Raw genomic sequence first — 18,257 nt, forward strand, 5'->3', positions numbered from 1 at the left:
TGCAATGATATCAGTTGCAAACTTCATCTGAGACAAGATGTATCCTCTTGGTTAATAGGCTACTTTAATACTTAATAAATATCTCGAGAAACCAAAGTCAGTCATATAAAAAATTTTCTTAAACATAAATTTAGTTTCTTCAACTCCTTTCTTATCACTCCTAGTGATGATCCTATGTAACAGGGATTCGGCTAGCAGGGTGCCGCACCCGCGTTGACGCGACTCGACGCGGGTGCGGGTGCGGTCAACCCGACCCTGGGTGCGTTGACCGCACCCAGGGTCATTTTGGTCCATTTTTTTGGATTTTTTTTTTAAAATTGCCCTATGAAATGGGCTGCAGAATTTAAAAAAAAAAATCTTGGGGGGGAGGGGGGTGCTGCCCCCCTATAACCCCCCGCCAGGGGCGCCCCCTCTGGACGGGGGGAGCCCCCGGACCCCCCTTCCTGCAAGGGCAAAAACAATGCATCAGGCTCCACAACTCATCACTTTCATCTTTGGGGACAACCATATAAGATAAAAAAATGGTAAAAAGCAAGTTGGGCACACACATTCAGATATACATCTAAAAAAAATCAATGCCTCTGCAAACATAAAACAAAAGGCTTCTCATGAATAGGGATCAGTCTAGGAAGTTAATAAGTGTGTCGACTTCCATAGCCATCTGCAGGTGTTAACACATGACCATAAAATACACCCTTGAAGTTTAAAAATGACTGGCGGTTCCATGCATTAATGGACACCAATTGCTATTTTTGCAATTTTGTGTAAAAATAAGTTACACACTTATTAGCTGTGCATTCAAAATGCACAATTATTAATATGTTTTCCTAATAAAAATTACTAAAATGTCCATAATTGTGACAATTAATACACCTAATCACCATATCAATTTTTAAATTTGTTAGGGGCATAAAATTGTGGTGAACGTGCTAACATGCATAAATGTCATGGACCTTAACAGCTACCATACATTTATACATATACACTATACATGATATATATATATATATATATATATATATATATATATATTTGCCCCTGCCGCACCCCCGCACCTGGGTTTTTTGGAAGTGTCGAATCCCTGCACCCGCTCCCGCATGCATGTGACATAGTGATGATCATATCATCAATATACAAGAGTAGAATGACAAGTGTGGAACATGTAGATCTTATAGAAAGAGCAGTGTTAGTATAACATGATTTAAAACCAAGATCTAACATAGTTTTATTAAACCGATCATAACAAGTTTTAGGAATTTGTTTAAGGCCATATAAAGTTTTACGAAGATGGAGAACCATACCTTTCTCAATACTTAGATCAAGAGAAGGATCCATGTAGATTTCTTTATTCAAAATCCCATTTAAGAATGCATTCTTATAGTCTAACTGATATATGGACTAATCCCTAATGGATGCTACAACAACTAGGGTCCTAGCAGTGGTCATACTTGATAATCTATACCATATTTCTGAGAGTACCCTTTCACAACTTACCTAACCTTATATCTTTCTAGTAATCAGCCACTCTTTATTTTAATTTTAAAATCCCACTAACATCATATAGTCTTTTTTCATTAGGGCGAGGTTGAATTTTCCAAGTACTAGCTTTATGTAAAGCTTCTAGTAGTAAATTCATTGCATCAGCCCATTCTTTTATGTCTTTGGCTTCCTTATAGCTTAAAGGCTCATGATATGAATGTATGGTTAAAAAACATGTTGGAGCGGGGGCCTCATACATATATAAATGTAACATAGTATGATAATCCACCTTTTGACATAACGAGAGTGGGGCCTCATACATCCGGGGCCTCATACATCCAAATGCACCAATTCAAAAGGTTCATTAGACAAAAAGGTTCTAGATCCAAAAGATAGCATTTTTATTTTTTTCCAAGTATACAATCATTACACAACCTTTTTCCTTACAATATTTTTCAAAAAATGGAAAAAGCGATAATTTGGATATACTTGGGTGTTTTAATCTTCTATGCCAAAGATCTAAGTCAATTTATTTGGCATAGTTACAAAAAAATTCTTTAGGAAGACACAAAAAATCCATATAATAGAGGTCTTCTCTTCTATGGTTTTGTCCAATCAGCTTCCCTGACTAGAGATCCTGTACCCAACAAGCCTTAAATTAGAAGAAATCCTTACACACATAATCGGAAATTCGAAAAATCGAGAAAAGGATAAGTTGTGGAATGACTCTAACGTTTGCAACCAATTTTTTTTTGAGTCTTTTAAAAGATTTTTTAAATTTCCTATACTTTTCACATTTAGAGAAGTTTCATCGGCGGTTGACATGCATGAAAAATATGAATTGGTGCAATCGGATAGTAGGAACTCATTAGGTGTCATATGAAATGAAGCTCCCGAATATAAAATCCAAGCGGACTTACCTGGAGGGGAAGTGGTAGACACAATGGCACCGGATGTAGATTGAGTGACTTTTAGTATTTATGAAACGGGTTCCGCCAATTGAGCGATCATCAAGTCATTGAGTTTGCCTTTTTTGCTTGTTTCTTGTTTGAGAGCTTCTTCACTCACTGCTGACACCTTTCTTTTGAGTTTTGGGCATTCTGGTTGCCCCGGTTCATTACAAAAATAACAAATGATCTTTCTTCTTCCATTGTATTTTTTCTCAAAATCTCCTCAATTAAATTTTTTCTCAAAGTGAAGAGGTTTATATATTCTCACATGGTTCTCCGGCCTTGATACGACAATAACCTTATCACTAGTCTTATGCATCCCAAGTCTGGTTTTTTCTTGACATACTTCAGCAGTAGCCTCACTTATAGGAGGTGCAAAAGTTTTATGAAAAACGGATGACCTTACTTTCTCAAATTCCGGTCTAAGCTCATACAAGGGGAAATTTTTTTCTCTCAACTTATTTTAGCCTTGTTTCTATTGCTGAACCTTCCCACTTAGGTTCTAGCATAGCTAATTCATTCCATATTTGTGATAAGAGACCATAAAAGTTTCTAACACTTCTATCTCCTTGCTTGATATTACGTACCTTTTTTTTTGGAGATAGTATAACTGAGCCATGTTTCGTTGAATAAATGTGCTTTTTAGAAATACCCATGCATCACATGCCTTCTTGATTCTAATGATATTGGTGACAATCTTGAACTCCATAGTATTCATGAACCATGAGAGTATTTGGGTATTGGTCGCCTCCCAGTCCTCCAACTTGTCTTGATATTCCTTTAGAGCTTGTTCTATCTCTTCATAGGAGATGACATTCACTTGATCTCCTTCTTTCCTTGTTAGCTTTAATTGAGATTCGGTAATGGATCCACTAATAAAACCCTATAATTTATTTTGGTAGTTGTTCTCATAGAGTTTGAAGGAGATGATGGAAGAAAATTCCCTATCTGCCATGATAGTGATAGCCTGAAAAGAATAATCTCCAAAAGGAGAGCTTGATCAAGATAATTCTTGAATTACAGGATCCTGTGGCTTGGATACCATGAAATGAAGAATGGAACGCCATTAATGGCTACAAGAGAGCACAAATACACAAGGACCACTAATGGGTCAAAATACAATTTCACTATGGAGATAATCACCAAATACAATCTCACTTTGGAGACAATCACCAAACACAAATCACATAAAAAATTCCCAGCTAACAGTGGAACTGCCTCCAACAGTTATATTGACTGTAACAGTCACAAAAAAAAGAAGAAAAGAAAATACAAAATAAAAGGAAACGAGAATTACAGAACAGTCTCTACTAGACTGTCCCTATTACAACATGAGAAATGACCAAAATACCCCTGATATATATATATATATATATATATATATATATATATATATATACAGATAGTCACATTTTAACAATGGAGTCAAACATCAGTGTTCTCATTCGTGAAACATTCTCTTGTCCTGTAGGCTTCAGTTTCCCTCCTTCAAAATGGTCCCTGGTGTCCGGATAGCCTCCATGAAAAGCTTCCTTGCTGACATCTTCCTTCTCCATTGTGCCTGTGTTAAAGCTAAAACAGCAATGACTCAATGACTATGACTCAACTGTGATATGAAACAAAGCATATTTTCTCGTTAGAAAAAGGAAAGAAAAATGTCTATGGTTGAAATTACTATATCTAGTTTCAATCATTTAATGTACTATGGTCCAACCTGAATTTGAAATAACTGCAAAGTTGGATTTTCAGTTTTAAAATTCTGTAACTTGTTTATCAGCATTCCATGCACTGAAGTGGGGTTAGTTTCTGTAATGCTTTTGGATACATGTAAAGTTGGTAGGACTTGGGAGTAAACAACAAGATGCAATGTATGGAGTTCTGTTGGTTAAGATGTGTACTTTCTTATATGTTGTAGTTTGATTAGTCCATAACACAAGCCTCTTTTTTCTTTTTGTCCTTAAGCAGGAATGCTTTCATGCTTGTGTGGCAGGATGTGCTTTCAAGGTCAGTATAAGTACTTAACATGCTTAAAATTGCATTTTCATCAATGTTGTAGTGAAGCTGCGTCTCTTTGGCATATTCTTCTCTGGAATTCAGAAAGCTGATTACCAGGATACTCCAAAGCACTGTCATGTCCTGCCATCTTATATACTACTCAGTAATGAAAATTTCCACAAAAATGATATGTCCTGTGTCCTTTTGCCATATCTTTGTGACATAGCTCTAGATAATGATAGCAAGAACAATACTTATTTTGGTAGAATATTGGACCAACCCAGCTCTGTTTGGTCAGGTATAGTAATCAATTATGGACCTGGTTGATTAGTTGAGTCAGATTTGGTAAAATATAGTCACTCAGAGCCACTCTCGGTTTTATAAGCCTATCTGGCTGAATGCTCGTATACCCCATTGGGAACTACTTTCAGAAAAAGCAAAGCTACATACATGTAATGTAAGTCACAGTGAATGATATTTCCTATTATTTACTCAATTTTGCCTTTACATGCCATTTCCTATTTGAAATGGGGAAAATCTAATGCCTTGTACTCTCATGTGAGAAAATTCTGTTGTTGAAGACACAACAATGAATCTTCAGATGCTTAAATACAATGCAGCTTCACTGGGTCATGATTTTACCCAACCATGTACTATGATATCCAATAAAATTCTGAGTGTTTTGATGAACTTATGTTACCCATCCAATAATACGAGTATCTGTGTCAGACATGCATGAAGTGTCAGATACATTGAACATTTAAAAATTAGACATGTGGACACAACTTTATATATGTCTGGCAGGGTCAGGTATCTGTGTCACCATGGGTACAAGTATGGATATGTCTCTGGATACGGGTCACACCTAATGCATAACCTACCAAAAAAAACAACTTTTAGTTTTTTTATTTTATTTATTTAACCCTTTCACCTGGCCTTAACTCCTCGCCAGGACCTTGACATCATCCTTTCCCCACGCTGTCAACAGCAGGAGAGAGAGAGAGAGAGAGAGAGAGAGAGAGAGAGAGAGAGAGAGAGAGGTGTTTCCTCTTTTTTATTCTTTGGGGTGGGTGGGGAGGGGGAGAAAATGCCCTATGTTTTACCTAAATATCATCCCCACCTCATTCCTTTTGTACTAAAAAATATCATGTGTCCCTCTCCCAATCCGGAGAAAATGCCCTATGTTTTACCTAAATATCATCCCCACCTCATTCCTTTTGTACTAAAAAATATCATGTGTCCCTCTCCCAATCCGATCTATTTTATGTAAACTATTATTCCCCCATTCTTCTTCAAATATCATGCCCTACAAAAATTATTTTCTGATGTTTGTTAGGTATGACTTCTTACCTGATCCAAACTCATAACAACAATTGCTTCTCTTTCTTATTCTTTTTGAGAGAGAGAGGTGGGGTTTGATGGACGGAATCCCCCTTTGTTTTACTTGAGGGAGGGGACAGAATCCTCCATTGTTTTACCTAAATATCACCCATGTGTAATTAGGGGTGTCAATGGGTCGGGTTTACCCAGACTCAACCCATACCAAACTCTATAGGGTCTGGTTATGGTGATAAGTAAGAAGACTCGAAGGTCCGATTAATACATGGACCTGGGTATAGTTTGTGATTTTTTTTTATGCCAGACCGATGCGAGTTCCGATTAAGACCCATAATTTTTCAATGTAAAAATGATAAAAAACATTGTTTTACTGGGTATGGCCCAGGTCTGGTTCATATAGTTCTTATCGGGTCCGGGTATGGTTTTTCTTATTGTAACGACCCCAACTCATACCCCTTGAAAATGCAGATTTTTTTTAAACCATTGCAGAAATCTTCTCAGAAACTGTAATATCGCGTATTTTTCACACTTAGTTAAATTTGAGATTTTCGAAAATTTGGCTAAGTCCGAGAGAAAAATTGTTTGAGGCTCGATTTTTAGACTGAAGTCTTTGAGTCTGGGCTTGACCTAGGTCTCATCGACAAGGGCGAGGCGAGCCAAACGAAGCGTGAGCAAGAGTTTTATTTTTGACTTTTAAATTCGAGCAAAATTCGAGCAAAATTCGGGTTATTTTTGGGCGAAATCCAGATTTTTATATGCGTATAATATATTGTTGGATGCGTCTCGAAATTCTGAGCGCAACGGTGTTTTAGTTTTCTAAATTCGGGCTACAGTTGGCCCGAAAATAATGTTTTTCTGAAAATTGAGTAGTTTGTCGAAACGAATCCGGAGTTGGATCAGATTGGATCTAAGGCCTACAATCCGAACTAATATGGATTTAGGTTTTATTTAAGTCCTACTTTAATCTGGATTTAATCCAGATCTTGATCCATTTTCGTTTTGGGTATGGGTTTGGATCTTGGACCCGGATCTGGATCCAAATTCAAGTCCAACGTTTTTTCAGCTTTAAATGCACTATAAAGCCTTAATTTGAAGTCTAATAAGGTTGATGAGCCTTTTGGGTTAATTTGGTAATTTTTGGAAGTCTTTAGATAAATTTAATTAATATTAATTAATTAATACTAATTCTGAATTTTTATTTTTGGGGATGAGTAGGATTATTTAAAAGAGTCCTTATTCCATCTTAAGAGAGGTTAGGAAAGTGTTTTAAAAGAATTGGAAGTTTTTGTTTTGAAAAGTCAACATTTGGTAGTATTTCAAAAAAATTAGGAAACTAGAGGGAGGAGAAAGAGTTTTCATCCTTTTGGAAACTCTCTTAGAGAGGGCTGGAGAAGGAGGGGCGACCTCCCCTATGGGGGCCTATAAAAACACTTCAAAAAGAGATAGAAAGGAGAAAGAGAAGGAAAAAAAGAAGGGGAAGAGAGAAAGTAAGGAAAAAAGAGGTAAAAGGGGGAAGAAGAGGAGGATATTTGATCTTTTTCAGCCATCCAACCCTTGATCCACCATTTATTTCTTTCGATTCACGCAAAGGTACGGGTTTCTCTCTTGTTTCAGATGAGAAAAAGAATATGAATTGGATTTTCATGCGATGCTTTTGAGAAGAATGCATGGGAAAAGAGTAAATCTAGATATTTACTCTAAAATACATGGATGAGGTTTTGTAGATCCTCTTTCATGGAAGTATTTTCGATTTTATACACGTAGCAACAAAAAACATTCTGTACATGTGTATTTTTATGCCAAAAATGCATGGGTTTGACGGTACAAATAAATTGTTAAGGGTTGATATTATGGTATGATCGATCTCCATGGATGATCCATGTTTTTGGATCGTGGGATGCACCAAAAACCTATGTTATAATATTTTATCTTCATGCGCGTTCGTGAAAAAAAAATTGTGTTGGTGGCCTATTGGTTCATGGTATTATAGAAAAAAAGGTTTCTATGTTTTAAAAGAAGAAGAAGAAAATAATATAAGTATATTTTTTTTAGACCCTTGGTGGGTTGGCGGTCAGGCCAGCCGACTCTGGCCTGACGTGCCAGGTCCTGCCAGGTGTGGCTGGGTCTGGTTGGGCTGAACCAGACCCAGCAGGGTGCTGGCTGGGCACCTGGCAGCCCAGCCGAGTAGCTCGGCTGGGCATGCTAGGCCGTGCCGGGCCCGGACCAGCCTGCGGCTGGACTTGGCAGACCTGGTAGTCCCCTGCCAGGTCTGTCCAGATCGGACCCAGCTGGTTGGGTCCAGCTGGGCCTGAACCGAACCCCAGCCGACTGGGTCGGCTGGGTGTAGTTGGTTCATCTCAGAAAAAAAAAATATACGCGAAATGTTGAACATAGGAAAGCAAGCATGAAAATATTTAAGGGATGATGGGTAGCTTTCGAAACAAAGCCCAGTATGTTACTTCATCAACAACAAGCAATGATCATGTAAGTGTTGAAAGTTGAAACATTCTGGTGCACATGATAGCAGGAGTCTGAAATCTTCCATGATTTTATAAGAGAGGAATTTGACTGGTTAGCTTCAATATCTAAATTTCCTTAAGTGGTACTAGTGTGATATCTGACAAGATATTTATTCTGGATGGAGGAGAGTTCTAGAATTGATAAATGACTATCCAAAACTTACATTTAGTTCTCATCCATGCCAATGGCGAATAGTGTCTGGTTCTCTGCACTTGCATTTGGTGTGATAGTCCAACTTTTTGGTACTCAATGCTTTTAAAAGGATAGAATCAGAATATATGATTCTACAACAACGTAAGAAGCAAGAAAGGCTTGATGTTTTGGAGAAAGTCTATCATATCTGATAGCCACAACTCTGGAACTGATGACTTAGAAGTTAGAACTGCGGAGAAGAACTGGAATCTAAATCAATGTCAATGACAACATCTTGATCTGCTAGTCAATCTTGTACATTCTAGTGCTTGGTGGTCATAAATCTGTATGAGATGTTTATAGCCTTCATAGGGTACAAAGGGCTTTTAGGAAAATAATCTGCAGAAGAAGTTTGAACTGAGAACTTTTAGAGGGTTGTATGGATTTGTAACATGGATAACCTTTTTGAGACGTTGAATATCTTACTAGAGCATTTTACCACCTAGGCTAGCTGTTTGTCAAGATCTAAATTTTTGAGTAAAGCAAGGCATGCATTCCTGAAACAGAGAATAATCTGGAAGACAGAAGAAATAAGATATTTAGTCTGGCTTTACAGGCAGCGCAACAGAAAGCATTTCAAAGAATCCACATTTCGTATTGCTTTAACCCAGAATTCATATGGTTAGAACTGGCCAGACAAAAGCCCTGTCAGCTTTAAGCATATGCTGCTCTTTCTCTTATCTATACCCATCCGTTCTTGGGCATAATGACACAAAACATGCTATAAGCCATTTACATCTTGTTGTAGGAGATTGCTGGTTTTGCCCACTCCAACAATTGGCTAAGAGACTATGCATGTTTTTGTATTATAGCTTATGTAAAATAAAAATGTGTTGAATATGTATAGTTAACCCGGTACATATCTGCTATTTGCATAGGCAGGCATCAATAGCTTTCTCTAAAGAGATTGTTGAAAGAATACCAAAACTTGTTGGGTTTAGAAGATGCTTTTGACATTACTGATTTAAGTTCTCTTATGTATATATACTCATGTTTAATCACCCAATCGATTTTTTTTTTTCAGCAGATTTGCTTAATGTTAGGCATCCTGTCATGCCTGCTTATAAGGTGATAAAACACATATGGTCATGCAAAACTTATTAGGTATACCCCTACGTAATTAGTGGAACAAAAACGTTTATGGGTGCTGCCATGATTTGTTTTTTGTTGCCATGGTATAAGTTGTTTCCAATGCTTTAACTAAATGCTTCATGTTAAGTTAAAGTTTTAATATAAGATTAGCTTCTTATGCATGAGTTTGCATGGAATTAATGTGTTTGTATGTAGAACATTGCATGAGTGTTCACGTAATTGAAAGCATGCATATGACATGAACCTGCGATGTTAAAGTATGCATTTGACATGAGTAGATGCATAAAATGAAATCATGCATTTGACATGAATACCATGTATTGAGAAAAAACGTGAGATGAATATGAAGATGGGAACTCATGCATGTGTAGTATTATTTCATGCACATTTTTAAATTTTTATAGCTGAATGTGCATTGAAAAGCATGTGGAAAGAATGCATATTGGCATGTTATTCATGATTTTTGCATACAGATGCATCGATGATCAAACGGATCATCCTGGGTTGTATGAGTCTCGAACATGTGTTGCTCTTTGTTTTAGTTGTTATATGCATTGCAAAAATCAAATGTGATATTATTGTTTTTATTGCATTGTTCCATGATGCCACGAGCTGTGGTCCTGTGAAGAGCTTGGCATGCTGATTTGCAAGCTTATGTTATTAATTCTGCATGTTGATTTGCAAATGTAAAAGAGATGAATTAATAATAAAATAAAAGAAATTGAAGAAGAGTGTAATTGATGTTTCCTTGATGTCCCTTCTTTACTGTGAGAATCTTGGATATTACGGTTTTGGAGAAACCGTGAGGATACTAAAACTCCGTATGCGTTGTTGTTGCCCTTGAACTCGATATTGAGGCTATTCTCCTGGCCACGGTTTTAGGAAGAGTCTGCCACTTTGCCTGGGGGTGATGTATAGACACAGTTGTTGTTTTGGTATACCAAGAAAGTGGCGCCAGTGGATGCTGATTTCTATGGTGTCCCCGACATTAGATGCTGATTTCTAATATTTCGATGGATGGTGTTGTTTCTTGATATCAGTCCATGGCTAAGTTTGAAACCCAGTAATAAAATACAATTTGTGTGCTAAGCTACCTTGGGAACTTAACTTGACCTCAGGAATTTTACCTGTTTGGTGTATTTGCGGGCAACGATAATTAAAAAGAGAAACTTAAATTGTGTACATTTAATAGAAAATGCATATGGAAAAAAAAAACTTCACTAAAGATAATAATGCGCTCATACATATGCATTAAAATCATGCATATTCCTACTATGCATTAGATCATACATATTTACTTGTTCTCTTAATTGTGATATACTGATGAATGCACGATGATGTTTCTTAATGCATGTTAAATGTCTTTAAGGCTTAGATTGTGATTTCTGTTGTTATTAAATGTTTCCTCATGCTTAATAAATGTTCTCTATTGCATGAATAATTGTTTAAATCATGAATGTGTTACATTTATGTCTCTCTAAAATATTGCATGAATCTTATTTATGTTCTTTTTATTTGTTTGATTCATTAGAGGGACCTTTACCCAGGATTCTTTGGATTTTGACATCCTATTTTTTGTGTTTTTCGCAGCCTCAGATGCGTGGCTCTTTCCTTTTGTCTTTCTTTTGCTTTCTTTACTTTCATTTACTTATGTCTCAGACTCTTTACATTTGAATACATAAAGTTTGATTTGATTTTGGTTTGGTATGAAAGATGAGTATAAGATCCCTTGTGGTGGTGGTTGCGTTTAACTGTAAAGGCCACAGGTCTGTGGGATTGTTTCCGCACTTTTTAAAAAAAATAAAATTTCACACTCCTTAAGGGTTATGAGTTGGGGTCATTACAGAAACCCGGGGCCTTTACAATTCTACTCTCAATTAGATAAAACAACCAACCACAATAGAGCTTACAATTATCATTCATACCAAACCAAACCTTTATTAAAATAATAAGTGATAAGTCTCGAGACAATTACATAAATGAAGAATTCAGAGTGCAATAACCACTAAATGTAAAAAGGAAAAATAAAGAAGACTAAGCTACACCGTTCTTCTGTGAACTGTCCAGAAAAAATGTGACTCATAGCTCTCACAGAAGCTAGTCGCTTTACTGGTCTCCTGTGGCTGCGAAAAAATACAAAAGAGGGTGTCAGAAATCCGAAGAATTCTGCATACAGATCTCTCTAATGAAAATGAATGAGCATAAAGAGTACAAATAAGATTTCATGCAATAACTTAGAGGAATACCATTATGATATTTATATAATTCAATTAAACATTCATGTAATAGAAAGCATTTATTAAGCATGAAAGAACATTAATCAATAATAGAGATCACAATTTAAGTAAGCAAGACATTTAACATGCATTAAAAATTAAACATCATGCATCTACCAACATGTACAATTAAGTGAACAGGTAAAATATGCATGTTTTAATGCATAGCAAGAATATGCATGATTTATGTGCAATGCATGAACACTTTATTATCTTTACTTAAAGTTTTCCTTTCCATATGCATGCCCTATTAAATGCATACAATTTAAGTTCATCTTCTTAATTACTGTTGTCCGCGGATACACCAAACGAGTACAATTTTTCGAGGTCAAGTTGGGTTCCCAGGGTAGCTTAGCACACATGTTGTATTTTATTACTGGGTTTCAAACTTAGCCCTCGACCGAATCATCTTCGGAACATTAGACCTCCATATCTAATGCCGGGACACTAAGGACCTCCACATCCAATAATGCTACTTTTTTAGTATACCAAAACAACAGTTGTGTCGAACACACCACCCCCAGGTAAAGTGGCGGACTCTCCCTAAAACCGTGGTCAGGAAAAAAAACCTCAATATCGGGTTCAAGGGTAATAAGTAATGCATACAGAGTTTTGTATCCTCGTGGTTCTCCAAAATCGAATCTCTAAGATGCCTATTTTTTCGATGGGAGATCTCAGAACGTATATTACACTATTTTTATTTATTATCTTTTTATTAAATGCCAATTATTAAATTTACAATTCAACATGCAAAAGCTAAGGCAAAAACTTGCATCTACCCTTGCGAGAGCCATCACGGAACTCCTGCCCGTTGAAACACAGAGAACAGTGCATTACTATGAAATAAAAATAAATATGATTTTTGCAATGCATTTGAAATGATTAAAGAAAGAACAAACCAAAGCTCAGGGCTTACCAAGTCCACGATGATTCATTTCGATCATCGATGCACTATACGCAAAAACCATAACAACATGCCATATACGAAAATAAATGACATGCTTTTTAAGTACACATTCATATTTGCATGTTTCAACTATGCGCGTGAGACAAGAATATTTAAAAGCATTTTCATATTCAATTCACATGATAGTGACACATGCACGCTTTCATGTAATGCATCTATTCAGTCCATTGTATGCTTTCATTCACTATGCATAAATATGTCAAATGTATGTTTTCATTTAATGCATTTACTCTTGACGAATACATGTTTTTAATTCACATACATCACATGCAAAACTTTCATTCATGCATCTCTTTACATATGGGACTACTTGGGCAACTATATTTTAGATTTGTACATATTCACAAGATACCCATGTAGTTAACACTCTATGTCACAGGGTGCCGCAGCCGCGTCGACGCGACGCGGGTGCAGGTGCGGGTGCGGTCAACCCAACCCTGGGTGCGTTGATCGCACCCAGGGTCATTTTGGTCCAATTTTCAGATAAAAGATCATTCCCTACAAAACAATCACGCGCCTTCTTGTGCACAAACACCACCACATTCATCAAAGAAAACCCTAATGAAAAAAAAAAATTTGAGACCCACACCCCAACAAAAAAGAAAGAGAAAACATTCACCAAACGGATTGCCCAAACCCAAGAAAGAGAAGAAACAAAAAAGAGCCCCATCGACGACCAATCCGTCGATACAACGACACAAAAAACAATAGAAAAAACTCACGGATCGGGAACCAAGTGTTAGAAAGATAAACCTGCAAGAGACAAAGGTGAGGTAAAGAGAGAAGAGGGGAGTCGGCGGCAATAGGGTTTTCCCTTTTCTATTACTATTTATATGTATTGTACAAAGTATAACATTACACAAGTGATAAAAATAAATTATAATATGCCACCGCCCACGCATCCCGAGGTGGATCCTTGGAATGTGGTGTGGGTCGGATCCATGATCCAAAACTAGCAGCCTCCCTCAAGTTGAGTATGGTCTTTGATCACGCTCAACTTGTCTTTGAGTGCCCAAAACTGATGAGTGGATAATCCCTTGGTAAAGATGTCAGCAACTTGCATATCTGACCGAACATATGCAGGTTCAATTTCTTTTTCTTCCACCTTTTGTCTAACAAAGTGTTGATTGATCTCGATATGCTTCGTGCGACAATGAAGGATGGGATTGAAGGCAATATTAATAGCGCTCTGATTATCGCAAAGAAGCATAGAGGACGAGATCAGTTCTTGTAATTCTTGCAGTAGATGTCTCACCCATGTAACATCGGCTGTTCCTGCTGCCATTGCACGATACTCTGCTTCAGTACTAGATCGCGCCACTGCCTTTTGCTTCTTGCTACTCTATGTTACAATATTATTGCCGATAAGAATGCAATACCCCGAAACTGATCTGCGCTCGTCAGGATCACCAACCCAATCCGCGTCTGTGTAAGTGAATAGTCGATGTCCTGACGTATAAGCTCTGTCCTTGGTATACATCAAGCCATCTCCAATCGTACCCTTTAAATACCGAAGGATCCTTTTCACTCCTTCCATATGTACATTTGTAGGAGCATGCATAAACTGTGAAGCGTGATTGACAGAGTATGCTATGTCAGGCCTAGTGAATGTTAGGTATTGTAACATCCCTACAACTCGACGATACAAAGTAGGATCATGATAAGTAGTGCCTTCTTTAGCACTTAGCTTATGATTTAGAAGACAAGGTGTGCTAATTGGTTTACAATTCTCCATCCCTGTAGCAAGTAAAATATCAATAGTGTACTTATGTTGGCTCAATGTAATAGTCTCATGTCGACTATCAACTTCCACACCCAAAAAATATCGCAAGGGACCCAAGTCTTTCATCTTGAATTTAGCCATCAGCATAGACTTAACCCAAGATATGTGAACCTCATCACTCCCGGTGATAATGATGTCATCAACATATATAAGCATCCAAACAATAGCTGAATCACTTTTGAATATGAACAATGAATGGTCTAGAACACTTTTAGTGAACCCATGATGCTGGATCTTCGTGGAAAAACTTTCAAACCAAGATCGAGAAGCTTGTTTCAAGCCATAAAGAGAGCATCAAAGTTTACATACCCAATTGGATGAATCATGCATGCTATAACCAGGTGGCTGCTCCATGTAAACTTCTTCCTTTAGTTCACCATGCAGAAATGCATTTTTAACATCAAGTTGACTAAGTGACCATCCATGTTGTAACGCCAATGCAATGATAATCCTGACGGTGCCCAATTTTACTACTGGGCTGAACGTTTCATCGTAGTCCTGCCCATACTGCTGTGTGAAGCCTCGTGCAACCAGACGAGCCTTATAGCGCTCAACACTGCCATCTGGTTTGTGCTTGATCTTGTACACCCATTTGGATCCTACAACATTCTTGTTATCTGGCCTTGGTACAATCTCCCATGTATTGCATTCATGCAATGCTTCCATTTCCTCATTCATCGCCTCTACCTAGGCACGAGAATGTACAACCTCATGAAAGGCGGAAGGTTCTGTTTCTTTGGACACTCTAGTTAGAAATGTTTGAAAATCCAAAGAGAAATTGTTATAACTTACCCAGCGATCTATATGATGTCTAATCCGAGTGGAACGTCGTAGAGGAGTCTCATCATTGACTGGATGAGCTCTACGAGAATAAACAAGGCCAGAAAAATGTGAGGATGTTGTTGTAGGAGGAATGTCTTCCATATGCGGTTCCACATCGAAAGTATAAGGTTCATTGTCTGTCAATAAAGATGAATCATCATAAAGCAACGAATCATATAAAAGTGAGTCACTGAGCCAAGGATCATAACTGTCCTGTGTATCTGTGGAAGATGAACCCAGAGTGTCAAAATTTTCATCATCAAAAACAACATTTCTAGATACCCGGATTTTGCCTGTATGAGCATCATAACACCTGTATCCCTTATAGTCATCTGCATACCCAAGAAACTTGCACTGCACAGCTCTGTCTTGAAACTTATTTCTCAATGAATGATCAATATGAACATAACATACGCAACCAAAAGGATGTAGTTCTTCATATGATGGATGACAATTATAAAGAACAAAATACGGAGAATTATCTTCAAGGATGGTCATGGGCAACCTGTTGATAACGTAAACAGCTGTATGGAAAGCCTCTGTCCAAAGAGAGAAAGGAATACCCACAGTGTGCATCATGCTCAAGGCTGTCAACAATATGCCTGTGTTTTCTCTCAGCTACTCCATTTTGTTGAGGGGTATGAGGGCAAGAAATGTTACGTGTGATGCCATGCTCCTTCAAATATTCACTAAAATCATGGGATATGTATTCTCCCCCCCCCATCACACTGGAAATATACAATATTGGTATTGAATTGGTTTTGGACTAGTGCATGGAACTGTTTGAACAACTTGAAAACTTCATGTTTGTTTTTCATGAAGTAAATCCAACTAAATAGAGTGTAAGAGTCAAGAAATAGTACATAGTATCGAGATTCAGAAAGAGAGGCAGTGGGCGCAAGACCCCAAACATCTGAGCATATAATCTCAAAAGGCTTTGTTGCTCTTTTATTGATACTATGAAAAGGAAGTACATGACTTTTGCATAAGTGACAACTTGGACATTTTGACTCTAAACTGACTGCGGGTATTAAACCTTTAGCAGACAACTTGTCAAGAAAAACTTGACTACAATGACCCAAACAAAGATGCCATAAGTTTGGCTTATTAAGTTTCAAGACTCTAGATGAAGAACTATGATCTATAGATCGACTCAAAAATGTTGGAAATGAAGAAGTTGAAGAAGCCACGGCTACGGAAGATGACGTCTTCAAAGGCACATGAGATTCTTCAAAGACGTACATGTTCCCGCGCCGTTCACCTTTAGCGAGCGTCTTCTTGGTGTGAAGATCCTTAAGATAAACAGAAGGAGTAAATTCAACGGAAGAATTGGTTTCATCAACTAATTTTGACATAGAATATTCTTTTGAATAGCAGGTGTGAGTAAGACATTTGACAAGGGTAATTGAGATTCAGGCAAAGAAAGGGAGACATTTCCAGTGTGAGAGATGGGGTGGTGAGATCCATCTCCTATGACTATAGTGTCATTTCCAGTGTAAGGAGTCAAGTGAGAAAATTTACCTGCATCAGAAGTAACATGTGTTGCTGCCCCTTAATCAATATACCATATACCTTCATCATTTTGGCGCAAATTCATTTGATTGAAAATAGTCATAAGGATATTTTGTACGTCCTGTGGAAGAACCTGTCCCTGAGGAGTGCGTGCAAACGTCTGAATTGCCTTCTGCCCTGGCCTCCCTGTTTTGTTCTGGTTCTGAGGATTGTACCAACAATTTGCTTTAACATGTCTCCGCTTATTGCATAGAAAACAAGTAGGAATACGTCCCCCTCGTGATACACTGCCTGAGCCACTACCTCCTCCACCTGGTGTAGGTAGTAATCCTCCTTTGTTCATAGGTGTTCCATTGGGACGAGGAGGTGTAAATAAGACTCCTGTTTGAATAGGCGTATGTGCCATCATCACAGGATGAGCATCATCTGACGCGTGTTCCTGATTTAAACTGACCTCATATTGCAAAAGCTTAGATTGAAGATCATCAAAACATGGAAGAACTGAGACAACCTGGAGTGTCGTGCAAAACATGCGATATTCAGGTCCAAGGCTACCTAATACCTGTTGTACCATATCCTTATCAGATACAGGACTTCCAATGGCAGCTAACTGATCTGTAATCACCCTGACATCCCCCATGAACTCTGTAATAGATTTGTTTCCTTTTCGCATGGATTGGAATTGCCACTTGAGTTGCAAAGCCCGAGATTCGGAAACCTGAGAAAAGGAATGAGCTAGTCCATTCCACAACTCGGCAGCAGATTGATCATCAGAAATAGTTTGTAAAACACGATCAGAAAGTGTGGAAGTTATGTAAGCAACTAATGTCTGATCCCGTTGTACCCATATATCATAAGCAGGATTGGTGGTTCGAAGTTGACTCACCTTCCATCTTCACCTGTTATCTCTTGCACGATATGTGTAGGTGGGGCGGGTGATCGCCCATCTAGATGCCCATAAAGACCATGACTGCGAATAAAAGACACAATCTGACGCTTCCAAAGTAGGTAGTTATCATGGGATAACTTGTGGGTCATGAGGTGAGTAAGAAAACTAGGGTTCAACTTGGAATCCATGGATTATATGAAGAATGAGATGTAATAACAGATAGGAAATAGGAATGGGATGATACCAAAATAGAGTGCCGACTGTATTGACAGTGTATTGAGAGAAAAACAACAATGTTGTGTGCTGAAAATAATATCAGTCCCTTCGTCACACAGAGGAGTAGTGACGTGCGAACCAGAAAATGTTGAACAAAAATATTTTTGGGGAGAAAATCAAATATTCGGCAGACTGGAACAGAATATTAAGACGCGCGTACCAGAAA

At 37.8% G+C, this 18,257-nt stretch overlaps 1 protein-coding gene across 3 annotated transcripts in view; it reads left to right on the plus strand.

The window, feature by feature from the left end:
• Positions 1–18,257, plus strand: part of LOC149818740 (uncharacterized) — a 94,312-nt gene that overhangs the window by 63,927 nt on the left and 12,128 nt on the right. The window contains exons 4-5 of one of the 3 annotated variants that reach the window (XR_016427388.1): positions 4,395–4,433; positions 4,723–4,881. The exons of 1 other annotated variant lie outside the window; for it this stretch is intronic. Coding sequence is in view for 1 of the 2 variants with exons in the window: in XM_089985687.1 (XP_089841813.1) it covers positions 4,395–4,433 (39 nt within the window). In the remaining variant the exon portion in view is untranslated. The remainder of the gene's footprint in view (positions 1–4,394; positions 4,434–4,722; positions 4,882–18,257) is intronic. One more of the 3 variants, XM_089985687.1, reaches the window with a different exon arrangement.

The sequence above is a fragment of the Nuphar pumila genome, chromosome 13 (assembly GCF_984573655.1).
Source record: "Nuphar pumila chromosome 13, dmNupPumi1.hap1.1, whole genome shotgun sequence".
Classification (NCBI taxonomy): domain Eukaryota; kingdom Viridiplantae; phylum Streptophyta; class Magnoliopsida; order Nymphaeales; family Nymphaeaceae; genus Nuphar; species Nuphar pumila.